Here is a 16138-nt window from a genome sequence, read left to right on the forward strand (position 1 = left end):
CATTAGGCGGATAGATGCTTGATTTGCACTGTAATTTTTTCAAGAGAACAATCCATGGATTTCCTGAACCTGTCAGCCTGTGTTAAAGAAAATGGTTTTGGATACTTCTTTCCAGCAGGATTTTATTTTAGGTCATTTTCACCAGATAAGATGTACAATCGTATCCTCTTCTACACAACTCCTTCAGCATGTCCCAGATATTTGGAGAAAAATAGGTTTAATTTTATTTTGCGATTCATATACCAGCTTGAAATAGTTTTATATTCATTAAGTCGTGTTGGCTGAAATGGATTAAGAGGTAGTATGTCTATTCATCAACAGGCTGATGTGTTGCCAGTTCTCTTTCCCACTGAGTCACGTGGAGAGAGGTCTTCTGTCTGCGCTCTAGGTAGTAATTGATAAGGTGTATCTGGATGGAAGAGAATCGATGCAAATATCCTTAAATAATTTGTGTACTCTAGTAAGATCCCACTGATAAGGATGAGTGTTTATAAATGTTGCAGTTATGCATTGTAGTCTGGTACATATAGAATATCACTTGTTTTAAATTGTCCTTTCAAGATAACTATCACTGTCTGTATAACGAGATGTGTGTTATGTGCATTTTTACATTTTAAACAGCAACTTAGCATGGGTGTATTATGGCCTAGGCAAACAAGGCACTTGCCTAGTGCGGCACATCTGGGGGGGGGCAGCATTTTTTTATTTTTACTACACACACAAATTCACCATATATACACACACTCATTACACACACACATACATGCCCTTGAACATTTACTTTTGAAATTGCATGACAAAAAAAAAAGCCACTTTACACCCTGACCAAAAAATATTATGGCCAAAAGAGGTCTAAAAAAGTGTGAGTGGGGCAGAAGAATTTTGATTGCCTAGGGCAGCACAAAACCTAAATACACCACTGCAACTTAGCCTTTTTGTGCAGGTTTGCTATTCAAACCTTGAAGTTCCTTCTGATACCTCCGAATGTGGAAGAAGGCGCCCCTTTGTGCCGTTCGGCTATTATCGGAGACTAATTTATACTTTTGAAACAGCAACATACTAAAATATGAATTTGCACAAATTTAATGTGTTACTATTTCACAAGTGTACATTTGACTCTGACAATTGCTGAACGGCATGAAGGGCCACTGCCTTCCGCATTTGGAGGTATCCGAAATCTGCAAATGCACACGTCTACTTCCTTCTCTATAATGTGTCTTTTAATCATGGGTTTAATAGAAAGCTGCAAAATTATAAATATAAGTAGGGTGGAAGATATATAGATAATGGTTGTAATAAATAAATAATGCTTGAAAATATATTATTTTATATATTAATGCTAAAGTTAAAGTTCTCAATTGCATTAAATGGACAGGAAAGTCAAAATTAAACTTTATTCGTTCAGATAGAGCATGCATTTTTAAACAATTTTACAATTTACTTCTTTTATCAAATGTGTTTTGTTCTTTTGGTATCCTTTGTTGAAAAGTATATCTAGATAGGCTGATAAGAGCTTAGGAGTGTGCATGTGTCTTTAACAGTCTATAGAAACAGTGTTTGCAACTTCGTATTTCATTGGTGTAAACAATGTTGCAAACACTGCTGCCAGATGGCTAAAGATACGTGCATGCTCCTGAGCTCACTTATGATTACTCTTTAACAAAGGATGCCAAGAGAATTAAGCAAAATTGATAATAGAAGTTAATTGGAAGTTGTTTAAAATTGCATGCTCTATCGAATACATTTAAATTTAATTTTGACTTCCCTGTCCCTTAGAGTTCTTAATTTAAAAATGGAAATTCTTGTTTAAAACTCTGTAAAGTGACAGATAGAACATGTCATTTTAAAGAATTTTCCAATTTACTTCTGTTATCAAATTTGCTTTGTCGTTTTGGTGTTCTTTGTTGAAGAGCAAACTTAGGGGCAGAAATGCACTACTAGGAGCTAGCTGAAGACATCTGGTGAGCCAATGAGGCCTTCATGTATAGTCACCAATCACCAGCTAACTCCCAGTAGACTTTGCTGCCCCCTGAGCCTACCTAGATATACTTTTCAGCAAATTATACCTAGAGAACAAAGCAAATTTAAAGTTGTTTAAAACTAAACGCTCCATCTGAACAATGTATTTTTGCTTTATAGTCCCTTTAATGGAAATGTAATCAATGTTCTCTCAGCTTTCAGAAATAAAATATGTTGGTCATTATATGAATGTCTGATCTGATCATTTGGAATTTGACTATAAAAGCGGAACTTCTTGTTCTTGTGGCCCCAATTGGACACCATGGTACAGATGATTCAGTTTACTGCAGCTGTAACTCCTCTAACCTATTTGTTTGTAGAAGCCCCGGGTTTGGGTCTGGATTCCTACCCCCTGGAGAAATTGCACAGACAGAGGCTGAGCAGGCTGAGTCCCAGTACAACACCAGGGGAATGTACTCTGAGGAAATAGCTTCAGTAGCAAGACCACGCCCCCTAGGCAGTACATCAGGTGGGTTACAATAGTCTGATATAAATGTACAGCTATCATATTGTATTACGTCTGACATTACAAAGCACATTATGCATCCCTTGTCCCTAGTACTCCTCTATGCAACGTGCATCATCTTCTGCCCTGTTTCATGTCCTTTTATTTGCAATCTTCAATGTTAAAGGGACATGAAACCCACTTTGTTCTTTTCCTATCCTTTGTTGAAGGACCAGCACTACTGGAAGCTAGATGAACAAATGAGGTGTGACAGTGACAAGAGGCATATATGTACAGCCACCAATCAGCAGCTAGCTCCCAGTAGTGCATTGCTGCTCCTGAGCCTACCTATGTATGGTTTTCAACAAAGGATATCAAAAGAACAAAGCAAATTATCAACTTGTAAATTAATAAAAAAAATTTTCCTCTTTCCAAGTTTTAAAACAATATACTGGAAATGTAGTCAAAACTTTAAATACAGGAAAGTGGTAACATTTTGCGATAGTAAGATTACTTGTGAAACTTCTACTAACCTCAGGCTTATTTTCTAGTTATTAACTTATCACAAATGTTGTATGCGTAAAGGGTTATTCTTTGTCATTAAAGGTTCTTCCCAGATCCACCAACTTGCCCAGGTGGGCATTGCCAGTAGGATGGGAGCTCAGACAGAGATGCCTCCTAGTAGGGTTGGACAAGCACCAACAGCAGGGACTGGCTGGTCCCAGTACTGCCACCCTGATGAAGAAGTCTCCCGGAATGTACATCACAGAGATCCTGTAAGTGAGCACTTTAATTTCTGCACTGACTATGTGGTTTAAAGAAATAGTTATATTACAAGGAGAATAAACACCTTGTGATTACAACATTAACAGTCTTCCAGCTAATATCATTATTAGAACAGATTAACACCTTGTTTGCTGCAACTGCTTTTCAGTGGTCAAACTCCCACCATCTTCGTTATTTGAAGGAGCCAATCTGGGCTTGAAGACGGGGCTTGCCACTGTCGTTTAAAAAAAAAAAAAAAAAACAACTCTATTATTTGGGCCCAGCAGAAAGATAAGATAGCAGACTTCAAATTAGGGAAATATATGCGGCAAGGTTAGGCTTGTGAAGTCTGCCATGTGCTTTTTCAGTTTTCAGACTGAAAAATACACGATTACAGGAAAATAGAGGGTAAAATAAATAGTTAAAATATATTGCAGAGTATTTTTAAAGTGTATAAACCATGATATAAAAAGCAGACTACATTAGTTCTCAAAAAGTTGCCAGTTAGCTATGCTTTTATATATTATGTACTAGTGTTGAGAAACTACAAAACCCATAGAAATGTCACAACTCCTAATAGTTTGCTGGGAGTTACCCGTATACACGTGTATTTTTGACCATATAAACTCATCTTCTATAGCTTATTACTAGTACATGTTTTATTATGTTTAATTCAGCATTTATACTGTCTTTCTGTTTTAAATTTGTGTTTTTTTTACTTTAATAGTGTTTAAAAAGCTCAGTCATATGTACCCAGTGGCTGATATGGTTGCCAGTTGTCCAGTATTCAGCTGGACATTACGGTATTTTAACAGATTGTCCAATAAAAGCTATACAAAAATACTAGACACTTAAATGTCCAGTATTTTTTTTTTAAAGTTCACTGAAAGGCAGCTGCATTTCGAAAGTCTCATATGCCTCTATGTCCCCAAAAAAGTGTCAGTCAATGAGAGTGTAAGATAGAGCTGTGGGGTAACACCATTGTGTGACCCCAACTCCCACTGTACTCAGGTTATTCAGTATTTTTATGGAGGGCAGCTAGCAATCCTGCTACCTGGGTACTTATTGAGGTGGGCTCTTCTGGCTTTTTAGAATTTAGCCAAAGATAAATATTGATATTTACTAAAGTCTTTAAAACTTTCAAGTGTGGGTTATTTACATTTTTATTGTATACTAGTTGTATATCTAAGCATAGTTTGTAATGAATGTCTGGATTTGTGAAACTGTTACAGTATGGTTTCTTTAAAAAAAATGTGATAAAACTGACTTCATTTACACCTAGATTACAAGTTTTGCGCTATAGAGGGTGTGAAATGAACACAACAAAAGTTGTGTTATTTCACCCTCCATAGCGCTGCCATTACAAGTTTTTGAAATGGCGCCTTGTGCGTGCGATATGGTGGCGCTGAGCTCCATACCGCACAAAATCCAAGCGCTGCTTTGACGTGCTTGTGCACGCTTTCCCTATAGACATCAATGGAGTGTTAGGTTTTTTTTTAACATCTGTGATCGCGGAATGAAAAGCTCTGTAACACAACCCCATTGATGTCTATGGGGGAAAAAAGTTATGTTTAAACATAAACCCAAGTCTAAACACCCCTAATCTGCCGCCCCGACATCGCCGCCACCTAAATAAAATAATTAACCCCTAATCTGCTGCTCTGTTATTAACCCTTATTCCGCCACTCCCCGACATCGTCGTCATTATAATAAAGTTATTAACCCCTATTTCCCCACACCCCAACAACGCTCACACTATAATAAAGATATATACCCCTATTCCGCCGCTTCCCGACATCGCCGCCACTAAATAAAGTTATTAATCCCTAAACCTCTGGCCTTCCACATCATTGCCACTAAATAAACCTATTAACCCCTAAACCGACAGCCACCCACATCGCAAAAAACTAAATTAAACTATTAACTCCTAAACAACAACCCCCTAACTTTAAATTAAAATTACAAGATCCCTATCTTAAAATAAATAAAAACGTTATATAAAGTTTAAACTATAAATGAAACTAACATTACTTATTATACTAAAATTAGAATAACTATCAATGAAATAAATTAATTTACACATTAAAAAAACCTAATACTACTAAAAAAATTAAATCTACAATTACAAAAAATATTAAATTACAAATAATAACAAACACTAAATCATGAAAAATAACAAACTAAATTATCCAAAATAAAAACAATTACACCTAATCTAATAGAATAATAAAAATAAAAAATAAACTAGAAATCAGCTCTTTTACCTGAAAAAAAATGCAAAGACCCCCCCATCAGTAAAACAAACCACCCAAACAACCCCCCAAAATAAAAAACCTAGCTCTAAAAAAAAACCTAAGCTACCCATTGCCCTGAAAAGGGCATTTGTATGGGCATTGCCCTTAAAAGGGCATTCAGCTCTTTTAAGATCGCCCAAACCCTAATTTTAAAAAAACCCCACCCAAAAAAAGTTGACGATCCACTTTCAGTTTCTGAAGTCTGGACATCCAGGCGGCGAAGTCTTCATCCTGGCAGACGGCGTCTTCTATCTTCATCCCGCCGGCACAGAGCGGGTCCATCCTGAAGACATCCGCCGTACACTGAATCCTCAATGCAATCGCAGCCGTATACTGAATCTTTATTGCAATGGGGCCTTTTCAAAATGGCGTCCATTGCATTCCTATTGGCTGATTTGATTTTTGAAATTCAAATCAGCCAATAGGATGAGAGCTATTGAAATCCTATTGGCTGTTCAAATCAGCCAATAGGATGAGAGCTACTGAAATTCTATTGGCTGATTTGAATAGCCTATAGGATTTCAGTAGCTCTCATCCTATTGGCTGATTTGAATTTCAAAAATCAAATCAGCCAATAGGAATGCAAGGGACGCCATTTTGAAAAGGCTCCCTTGCATTGAAGATTCAGTATACGGCGGCGACCGTACGCTGCCGAGATGAAGATAGAAGACTCCGCCTAGATGGATGAAGACCTTGCCGCCTGAATGAAGACTTCGCCGCCTGGATGTCTGGACTTCAGAAACTGTAAGTGGATCGTTTTTTTTATTTTTTAGATTAGGGTTTGGGCTATCTTAAAAGAGCTAAATGTCCTTTTCAGGGCAAGAAAATGAGCTGAATGCGCTTTTAAGGGCAATGCCCACACAAATGCCATTTTCAGGGCAATGGGTAGCTTAGGTTTTAGTTAGTTTGTCTTTTTATTTTGGGGGATTGGTTGGGTGGTGGTTGTTACTGTTGGGGGGTGTTTTTTGATTTTTTTTTTGTTTATTGTAGGCTATGGGTTTTTATTTTGGGGGGCTTTTTTATTTTTATAGGGCTAATAGATTAGGTGCAATTATTTTTATTTTGGATAATTTGTTTATTTTTTGTAAGTAAGTGTGTGTTATTTTTTGTAATTTAGTATTTTTAATTTTTTGTAATTTTAGACTTACATTTTTTAGTAGTGTTAGTTTTTTTTAATGTGTAATTTAGTTTTATTAATTGGTAGTTTTTTTAATTTTAGTATAATAGTTATGTTAGGTTCATTGTTAAATTAAACTTATTTTTTATTTATTTTCACAGATATGTTTTTATTTATTTTAAGATAGGGATATTGTGATTTACATTTAAAGTTAGGGGGTGATAGGTTTAGGGGTTAATAGTTTAATTTATTAGTGGTGATGTGGGGGGGCTGGTGGTTTAGGGGTTAATCAGTTTATTTAGTAGTGGCGATGTGGGGGCTGGCGGTTTAGGGTTAACAGGTTTAGTTAGTGGCGGCAGTGTCGGGGAGTTTTCTATTTGTGGCAGATCATGTGGCTATGGCAGTGCTGCTGGCACAAATTCTCTCACACTCCACAACCACAGTGTTATTATCACTCCCCAGTACCTCCTATGTGAAGTGTCTGGTAGATGTACAAGGATAATTCAGTGTTAACAAAAAAAGGTTAAAGGGACAGTCAAGTCCAAAAAAATCTTTCACAATTCAAATAGGGCATGTAATTTTAAATTTTTATTTTTTTTTTTCATTTTTTTTTAGTTTGTCTCTATTAAACTTTTCTTCCTTTCTTTTTTTTTTTCTTTTTTCCCTTTAAATATGTTGTTTTTATTGAACTCTTGAGTGTTGACAACATATATTCATTTTTATAACAGAAAGATAGAAAGAAAAAAAAAAAAGGAAACATTAACATGATGGTAAATTAGGAGAATGCAGAGTTACTGCTTAGAGTCAATGTTCATGTACTCAGTTGCTACCACGTGTGCCTTTGGTTACTGTCCTTTATATTGATTTTGCATAGTCCTCGAAAGGGGCAGGCACACATGGCACAAACTACTTTAGATGGGGTACAAGCAAGCTGTGTTTCTGGTTTCCAAAAACGAGAGGAAACAAAACAAAAAGTAAATTCTAAGTTAACAAACATTTTGATAAACAGATAAGTAGTTTGGTTCTGCTAGGCATCTTCAGGCTCAGGATTGAATTTTAGTTCAAGGTATCATAACGGTACAATAATTGCCGTCCTCTACAAGGCTAGTTCATCACCAACGCTTATTCTCGTGTGTGTATTATGCATGTGTAACAATAGCTATTCTGTCTGTTGGAGCACCACAAAGGCGGGGCTGGGAGGGGGTAATCGGTCTATGTATTGAGCAGGGCAATTGTAGCGTGGAGAGATTCCTGCCAAATGAACTTAGCATTTAGGAAGGTGTCGATTTTATTACGGCACAGGTAACCATATTGCTCTAGGGCAAATTGCTCCTCTACTTCTTCTAGCCACATTGTTTTAGAGAGAACTAGGATTTTTTTCCAGTGGCGGGCTATTAATTTCCTCGCGCTATTGAGGCTTATTTGTAACACTAATAACTTTAGGCGGCATAGTAGCTTGCGCAGGTCGTTCAGTAGTGCAATTTTAGGGTTTAGTGAGAAGTCAACTGAGATGCTTTGTTTTAAGTGTAGTTCTATTAGTGTCCGTAGTGGGCGAACCTTATTGCACTGCCACCACATATGTATGAAGCTACCATGTCCTCCACAACCTCGCCAGCACTTGTCAGATGTGTTCGGGTAGATACTGTTCAGTCTTGATGGGGTTAAGTACCATCGCAACAGAATTTTGTAATTAAGTTCTAATATTTCAGGCGATGTCGAAGATTTTTTGACTAGCTTAAAAATATTGGCCCAGTTGTCCTGTTCTATGTGGGCGGCTACGTCCCCATTCCATTTAATTGTGTACGGTGGTAGGGAGTCAGTTGACTTCCTAATTAAGAGCTTACGGGATAGCGAGAGTGTCCCCCTCGGTATAGTCCCTTTATGGCCTATCGATTCAAATGCAGTAGGTGTTCTCAGTAAGTTTGCCTTGGATGGGGAAGTATGTATAAAGTGGTGTAATTGTGCGTATTTCAGCCAGCTGGTGAATCTACCATTAGCTATGTTGGTCAATTTGTCTCTTTCCAGGAGCTTGCCTGCCTCAGTAAAATTGAGTAATGGGATAGTGTAGTCCCATTCAGTAAGTCTCTGGAATCCTTTATCAAGGCCCCCTACCATCTCTACATTTAATACTATTGGAAAAAGGGGAGATCTGTCGGTGGATATTTGTGGTCTGGTATTTATTATATAGTCCCAATTTTTGAATAAGTGTCTGTGTATATCTAGTTGTTTGCATTGTGGAGGTCTTAGGTCATTCGGTACCCAGCATAGAGCATGCACAAGAGGTGCTTTAAGTATGTGTGAATCCAGTGCAACCCATGCCTTGCATTCTTGTTTCCCGTGCCAGTTCAAAACCCTCTGTAGTGTCACCGCTAAATAGTATTCTTCGATTTTAGGTAAGCCCAGTCCTCCGTCTGCGGTCTGTCTATACATCTTTTCTCTATTTATTCTGGGTTTACATTTTCCCCACATGAATGAATTAAGGCTATTTTGGAGTCGGGTCATGTACCAACGGGGGATGTGCATCGGTAGTGCCTGTAGAATGTATGTAATCCTAGGGAGTGTGGTCATTTTTATGGCTTGGATCCACCCCCACCAGGACAGAGGTTTGTTCGCCCATGTCTTAAGGTCCCGTTGTGTGTTAATGAGTAGAGTGTTATAGTTCTTGTCAAAAAGGGTTGCTTGTTTGGGAGATAGATATATCCCTAGGTACTTGACTGCGTCTATTTTAAGTTTTAAAGGGCATATTTTAGACAGGGATTGGAATTGGGTGTCTGGTAGAGTTATATTTAGGATTTCAGATTTTTGTTTATTGACAAGGAAATTGGAGTATTGTCCGAATCTATCTAATTCCGCCAGTATCTCTGGTACAGTCGTGAGCGGGGAGGAGACAGTAAATAATAGGTCGTCTGCGTACGCAGCTATTTTGTAGGATTGATGGCCAAATAATATCCCCTTAATTCTCGGGTTCTTGGTGTGTCGGATAGTATACCGTTAACTTTGACTTTTGCATTTGGGTGTGAGTACAAGCTAAAAATTCTGTTGATTAGTTTCGGGCCGAATTCAATGTTTTTAAGGGTCTCTAAAAGGAATTGCCAATCTGTTCGGTCGAATGCCTTTTCGGCATCTATAGCCATTAGGACTGATTCTATGTTGTGGTTTTTGGCATACTCTATAAGGGTTAAGGCTCTAAGAGTGTTGTCCCTGGCCTCTCGGCCAGGAACAAAACTTATTTGGTCGGTATGTATTATGTCCCTGAGGACAGAATTTAAGCGGTTTGCTAAAACTTTTCCTAATATTTTAACGTCAGTATTGAGCAGCGATATAGGCCGGTAGCTGCCCGTGTCGTCTGGTGGCTTGTCTGGTTTCAAGATCACAGATATGTGGGCTGCTAGCGAGTCATTGGATAGCTGTGCACCCTCATCCAAAGAGTTAAAAACTTTTAGTAGGTGTGGGGCTAGTATAGAGCAATGTGTTTTGTAATACTGGTTAGATAGTCCGCCGGGTCCTGGACTCTTACCTGTAGGGAGGGTTTTTATAGCCTTTACAATCTCTGTCAAGGTTATAGGTGTTTCTAAGTCAGTCTTTTGTGCCTGAGTTAGTTTATTTAGGCCCGCTGTTGCTATGTACGCTATCATGTTTTGTGTACGATCTTGGGAGGGACTCGTGGCTAGGTTGTATAATTGTTGATAGAAGGTACGAAAGTGGGCAGCTATAGCTTTACTCTAGGATATGTTCTCCCTGCTTGGTTATGAGTTTGTGGATATATGTAAGAGTGTTTCTATCCCTTAGGGTATTAGCGAGGAGTTTACCTGAGCGGTTCCCTTCATAGAAGTATTTTTTCCGGAGTTGCAATGCTCTTCTCTGGGCCTCAGAGTAAAGCAGGGTTCTAAGTTCTTTTCTGGTGGTGGTTAGGGCGGTCAGTGTGTCTCTGTTTGAGGGAGACTGTTTGTGTTGTGTCTCTAGTTTGTGTAGTCTACTAGTAAGTGTGTTAAGTAGGGTATCATGCTGCTTTTTAAGGTATGCTTTGTGTTTTATGCATTCACCCCGGAATACTGCCTTGTGCGCTTCCCAGACATAAAGTGGGTGGGTCTCTGGTATTGTGTTTAAGGTAAAGTATTCAGTTAGGGTAGTCGTCAATTTTTGTGCTGTTGGGGGGTGATGCAGTAGGTACTGGTCTAGCCTCCATATGAAGGGGTGGATTGGAGAGTCAGGCCAGTTTAGTCCTAGGGAGACCATAGAATGGTCTGACCAAGCAGTTGGTGTAATGTCAGTTTCAGTCAGTAAGGAAAGGCTGTATTGGTCAAGGAATAGATAATCAATTCTGGAATATGTAGACCAGGGGTGGGAGAAAAAAGAATATCCGCGTTGAATGGGGTGTTGTGCTCTCCATGTGTCTATTAATCCCAGTTGCTTAATACATTTGTATATTGAGTTAGGGGGACGTGATGAGTTGCTTGCATTTAGGGATGTGGTGTCAAGTGTTGGGTCTAAAGTTATATTTAAATCCCCTCCCATTACTACCGTGCCCTTACGTGACTCCAGTATCATTGTTCTCATTTTAATATAAAATCTGCTCTTATTTGCATTGGGGGCATACACGTTGATTAGGGTTATTGGCCTATTATATAGGAGGCCTACTAGGATTAATATTCTCCCTTCTTTATCTGATTCGGTATGGAGTAGTTTGAAGGGCAGGGAGGAGTGTAAGGGGATACCCACCCCATTCTTTTTTTTTTCATGGGAGTTAAAGAAACTTAACGGGAAGTTTTTACTAGAGAATTTGTCCTGTTCTATGTGGGCGGCTACGTCCCCATTCCATTTAATTGTGTACGGTGGTAGGGAGTCAGTTGACTTCCTAATTAAGAGCTTATGGGATAGCGAGAGTGTCCCCCTCGGTATAGTCCCTTTATGGCCTATCGATTCAAATGCAGTAGGTGTTCTCAGTAAGTTTGCCTTGGATGGGGAAGTATGTATAAAGTGGTGTAATTGTGCGTATTTCAGCCAGCTGGTGAATCTACCATTAGCTATGTTGGTCAATTTGTCTCTTTCCAGGAGCTTGCCTGCCTCAGTAAAATTGAGTAATGGGATAGTGTAGTCCCATTCAGTAAGTCTCTGGAATCCTTTATCAAGGCCCCCTACCATCTCTACATTTAATACTATTGGAAAAAGGGGAGATCTGTCGGTGGATATTTGTGGTCTGGTATTTATTATATAGTCCCAATTTTTGAATAAGTGTCTGTGTATATCTAGTTGTTTGCATTGTGGAGGTCTTAGGTCATTCGGTACCCAGCATAGAGCATGCACAAGAGGTGCTTTAAGTATGTGTGAATCCAGTGCAACCCATGCCTTGCATTCTTGTTTCCCGTGCCAGTTCAAAACCCTCTGTAGTGTCACCGCTAAATAGTATTCTTCGATTTTAGGTAAGCCCAGTCCTCCGTCTGCGGTCGGTCTATACATCTTTTCTCTATTTATTCTGGGTTTACATTTTCCCCACACGAATGAATTAAGGCTATTTTGGAGTCGGGTCATGTACCAACGGGGGATGTGCATCGGTAGTGCCTGTAGAATGTATGTAATCCTAGGGAGTGTGGTCATTTTTATGGCTTGGATCCACCCCCACCAGGACAGAGGTTTGTTCGCCCATGTCTTAAGGTCCCGTTGTGTGTTAATGAGTAGAGTGTTATAGTTCTTGTCAAAAAGGGTTGCTTGTTTGGGAGATAGATATATCCCTAGGTACTTGACCGCGTCTATTTTAAGTTTTAAAGGGCATATTTTAGACAGGGATTGGAATTGGGTGTCTGGTAGAGTTATATTTAGGATTTCAGATTTTTGTTTATTGACAAGAAAATTGGAGTATTGTCCGAATCTATCTAATTCCGCCAGTATCTCTGGTACAGTCGTGAGCGGGGAGGAGACAGTAAATAATAGGTCGTCTGCGTACGCAGCTATTTTGTAGGATTGATGGCCAAATAATATCCCCTTAATTCTCGGGTTCTTGGTGTGTCGGATAGTATACCGTTAACTTTGACTTTTGCATTTGGGTGTGAGTACAAGCTAAAGATTCTGTTGATTAGTTTCGGGCCGAATTCAATGTTTTTAAGGGTCTCTAAAAGGAATTGCCAATCTGTTCGGTCGAATGCCTTTTCGGCATCTATAGCCATTAGGACTGATTCTATGTTGTGGTTTTTGGCATACTCTATAAGGGTTAAGGCTCTAAGAGTGTTGTCCCTGGCCTCTCGGCCAGGAACAAAACTTACTTGGTCGGTATGTATTATGTCCCTGAGGACAGAATTTAAGCGGTTTGCTAAAACTTTTCCTAATATTTTAACGTCAGTATTGAGCAGCGATATAGGCCGGTAGCTGCCCGTGTCGTCTGGTGGCTTGTCTGGTTTCAAGATCACAGATATGTGGGCTGCTAGCGAGTCATTGGATAGCTGTGCACCCTCATCCAAAGAGTTAAAAACTTTTAGTAGGTGTGGGGCTAGTATAGAGCAATGTGTTTTGTAATACTGGTTAGATAGTCCGTCGGGTCCTGGACTCTTACCTGTAGGGAGGGTTTTTATAGCCTTTACAATCTCTGTCAAGGTTATAGGTGTTTCTAAGTCAGTCTTTTGTGCCTGAGTTAGTTTATTTAGGCCCGCTGTTGCTATGTACGCTATCATGTTTTGTGTGCGATCTTGGGAGGGACTCGTGGCTAGGTTGTATAATTGTTGATAGAAGGTACGAAAGTGGGCAGCTATAGCTTTACTCTAGGATATGTTCTCCCTGCTTGGTTATGAGTTTGTGGATATATGTAAGAGTGTTTCTATCCCTTAGGGTATTAGCGAGGAGTTTACCTGAGCGGTTCCCTTCATAGAAGTATTTTTTCCGGAGTTGCAATGCTCTTCTCTGGGCCTCAGAGTAAAGCAGGGTTCTAAGTTCTTTTCTGGTGGTGGTTAGGGCGGTCAGTGTGTCTCTGTTTGAGGGAGACTGTTTGTGTTGTGTCTCTAGTTTGTGTAGTCTACTAGTAAGTGTGTTAAGTAGGGTATCATGCTGCTTTTTAAGGTATGCTTTGTGTTTTATGCATTCACCCCGGAATACTGCCTTGTGCGCTTCCCAGACATAAAGTGGGTGGGTCTCTGGTATTGTGTTTAAGGTAAAGTATTCAGTTAGGGTAGTCGTCAATTTTTGTGCTGTTGGGGGGTGATGCAGTAGGTACTGGTCTAGCCTCCATATGAAGGGGTGGATTGGAGAGTCAGGCCAGTTTAGTCCTAGGGAGACCATAGAATGGTCTGACCAAGCAGTTGGTGTAATGTCAGTTTCAGTCAGTAAGGAAAGGCTGTATTGGTCAAGGAATAGATAATCAATTCTGGAATATGTAGACCAGGGGTGGGAGAAAAAAGAATATCCGCGTTGAATGGGGTGTTGTGCTCTCCATGTGTCTATTAATCCCAGTTGCTTAATACATTTGTATATTGAGTTAGGGGGACGTGATGAGTTGCTTGCATTTAGGGATGTGGTGTCAAGTGTTGGGTCTAAAGTTACATTTAAATCCCCTCCCATTACTACCGTGCCCTTACGTGACTCCAGTATCATTGTTCTCATTTTAATATAAAATCTGCTCTTATTTGCATTGGGGGCATACACGTTGATTAGGGTTATTGGCCTATTATATAGGAGGCCTACTAGGATTAATATTCTCCCTTCTTTATCTGATTCGGTATGGAGTAGTTTGAAGGGCAGGGAGGAGTGTAAGGGGATACCCACCCCATTCTTTTTTTTTTCATGGGAGTTAAAGAAACTTAACGGGAAGTTTTTACTAGAGAATTTGGGTTCGTTTGCCCAAGGGAAGTGTGTCTCCTGCACAAATACCACCGAACACTTTTGTTTGTCGAACCAGTGTAGGGCGACTGACCGTTTAGTAGGTGAGTTTAGGCCTTTAACGTTTTGGTAATTTTAAATTTTAATTAATTCTTAGTTGAAAGCTAAACCTAGGAGGTTCATGTGCTAATTTCTTAGACCTTGAAGACTGCCTCTGCATTTGACAGTTTTTCACCACAAAAAGGCGTTAGTTCATGTGTTTTATATAGATAACATTGAGCTCATGCATGTGAATTTACAGAGGAGTGAGCACTGATTGGCTAAAATGCAAGTCTGTCAAGAGGTGAAATAAGGGGCAGTCTGCAGAGGCTTAGAAACAAGGTAATCACAGAGGTAAAACGTGTATTAGTATAACTGTGTTGGTTATGCAAAACTAAGGAATTGGTAATTAAGGGATTATCTGTCTTTTAACCTCTTAAGGACATATGACGGAATTTTTCCGTCATAAAACAATTGAGCAAACTGAAAGCTGTGTCCTTAAAGGGTTAAAACAACAAAATTCTGATGTTGACTTTCCCTTTAAAGGGACAGTCTACAATAGAATTTTTATTGTTTTAAAAGATAGATAATCCCTTTATTACCCATTTACTAGTTTTGCATAACCAACACCGTTATACTAATACACTCTTTACTTCTGTGATTACCTTGTATCTAAGCCTCTGCAGACTGCCCCCTGATCATATGACTTTTTATTAATTATCTATTGACTTGCATTTATTATTGTGTTCGGCTAATTATTAAATAACTAGCAGTCTCCTGTTGTGAAAATAAAATAAAAAATCATGTGATTAAGAGGCTGTCTATAGTGACTTAGAAACAGGCAGAAATTTAGAGTTTAAATGTTATAAAGTATATTAATATAACAATGTTGGTTGTGCAAAGCTGGGGATGGGTAGTAAAGGCGTTATCTATCTTTGAAAACAAAAACTATTTTAGTGTAGACTGTCCCTTTAAGCACCATATTCCATGTACATGTAGTTTCTAATTGGACACTACCCAGATCATTGACAATAATGAACATTTTATTGTTTTTGGAATGTACTGTACAATCTGACCAAAATAGCACAAAAAGAGATTATTATTCCTATCACCTTCTGCTCAGTGTATCCCAGACTTGATTAGTCTGATACAGTATAATTCCCTCGGGTAGTTAAGTGGACCTGTTTGTGCATTCTTATTAGCTGATCAGTTTCAGAAGTGAACTATAGCCAGATCCTAATTACCTACATTTTTTGAAAACGTGAATGTCAGTGTTAGCTCAGTCTATTGTATAAAACACATGTCTATTCCCCTGTAATCTTTACTATTCTGTATTACTGAAAGAGGTTGTCCAATTTCTTCTTCTTTCAAAGTGTTTACAAGTTATTTTAAGAAACATCTGGTTGGCAGACATGCAGGTCATCAACTTGGCTAGCCCCTCTCTCTCTCTCTGCTCCAGTGTAAAGCAAAACCAGCATCTAGACACCAATATTTTCAGACCGTTTGTCCGATTTGGTAATGGTGATAGGTCCTGCATCTTGTCTATCCACACCACCAATTGAGAAATTGCCCTTCTATGGCTAGTAATAATAATTAGATGACTGGGTCATTCTTTCAAGAACTGTTCCAAGACTGCAATGTATACACATGACCAAGTTG

The 16138-nt window shown here is 39.0% G+C and overlaps 1 protein-coding gene across 1 annotated transcript in view; it reads left to right on the plus strand.

Moving 5' to 3' along the window:
- The window catches only part of KIAA1549 (KIAA1549 ortholog), a 310123-nt gene that overhangs the window by 282258 nt on the left and 11727 nt on the right, over positions 1-16138 (plus strand). Inside the window, 2 exon segments of the mRNA XM_053718941.1 lie at positions 2340-2488; positions 3071-3240. Of these exon segments, the coding sequence (XP_053574916.1) occupies positions 2340-2488; positions 3071-3240 (319 nt within the window).

Source organism: Bombina bombina, chromosome 6 (genome assembly GCF_027579735.1).
Source record: "Bombina bombina isolate aBomBom1 chromosome 6, aBomBom1.pri, whole genome shotgun sequence".
Lineage (NCBI taxonomy): Eukaryota > Metazoa > Chordata > Amphibia > Anura > Bombinatoridae > Bombina > Bombina bombina.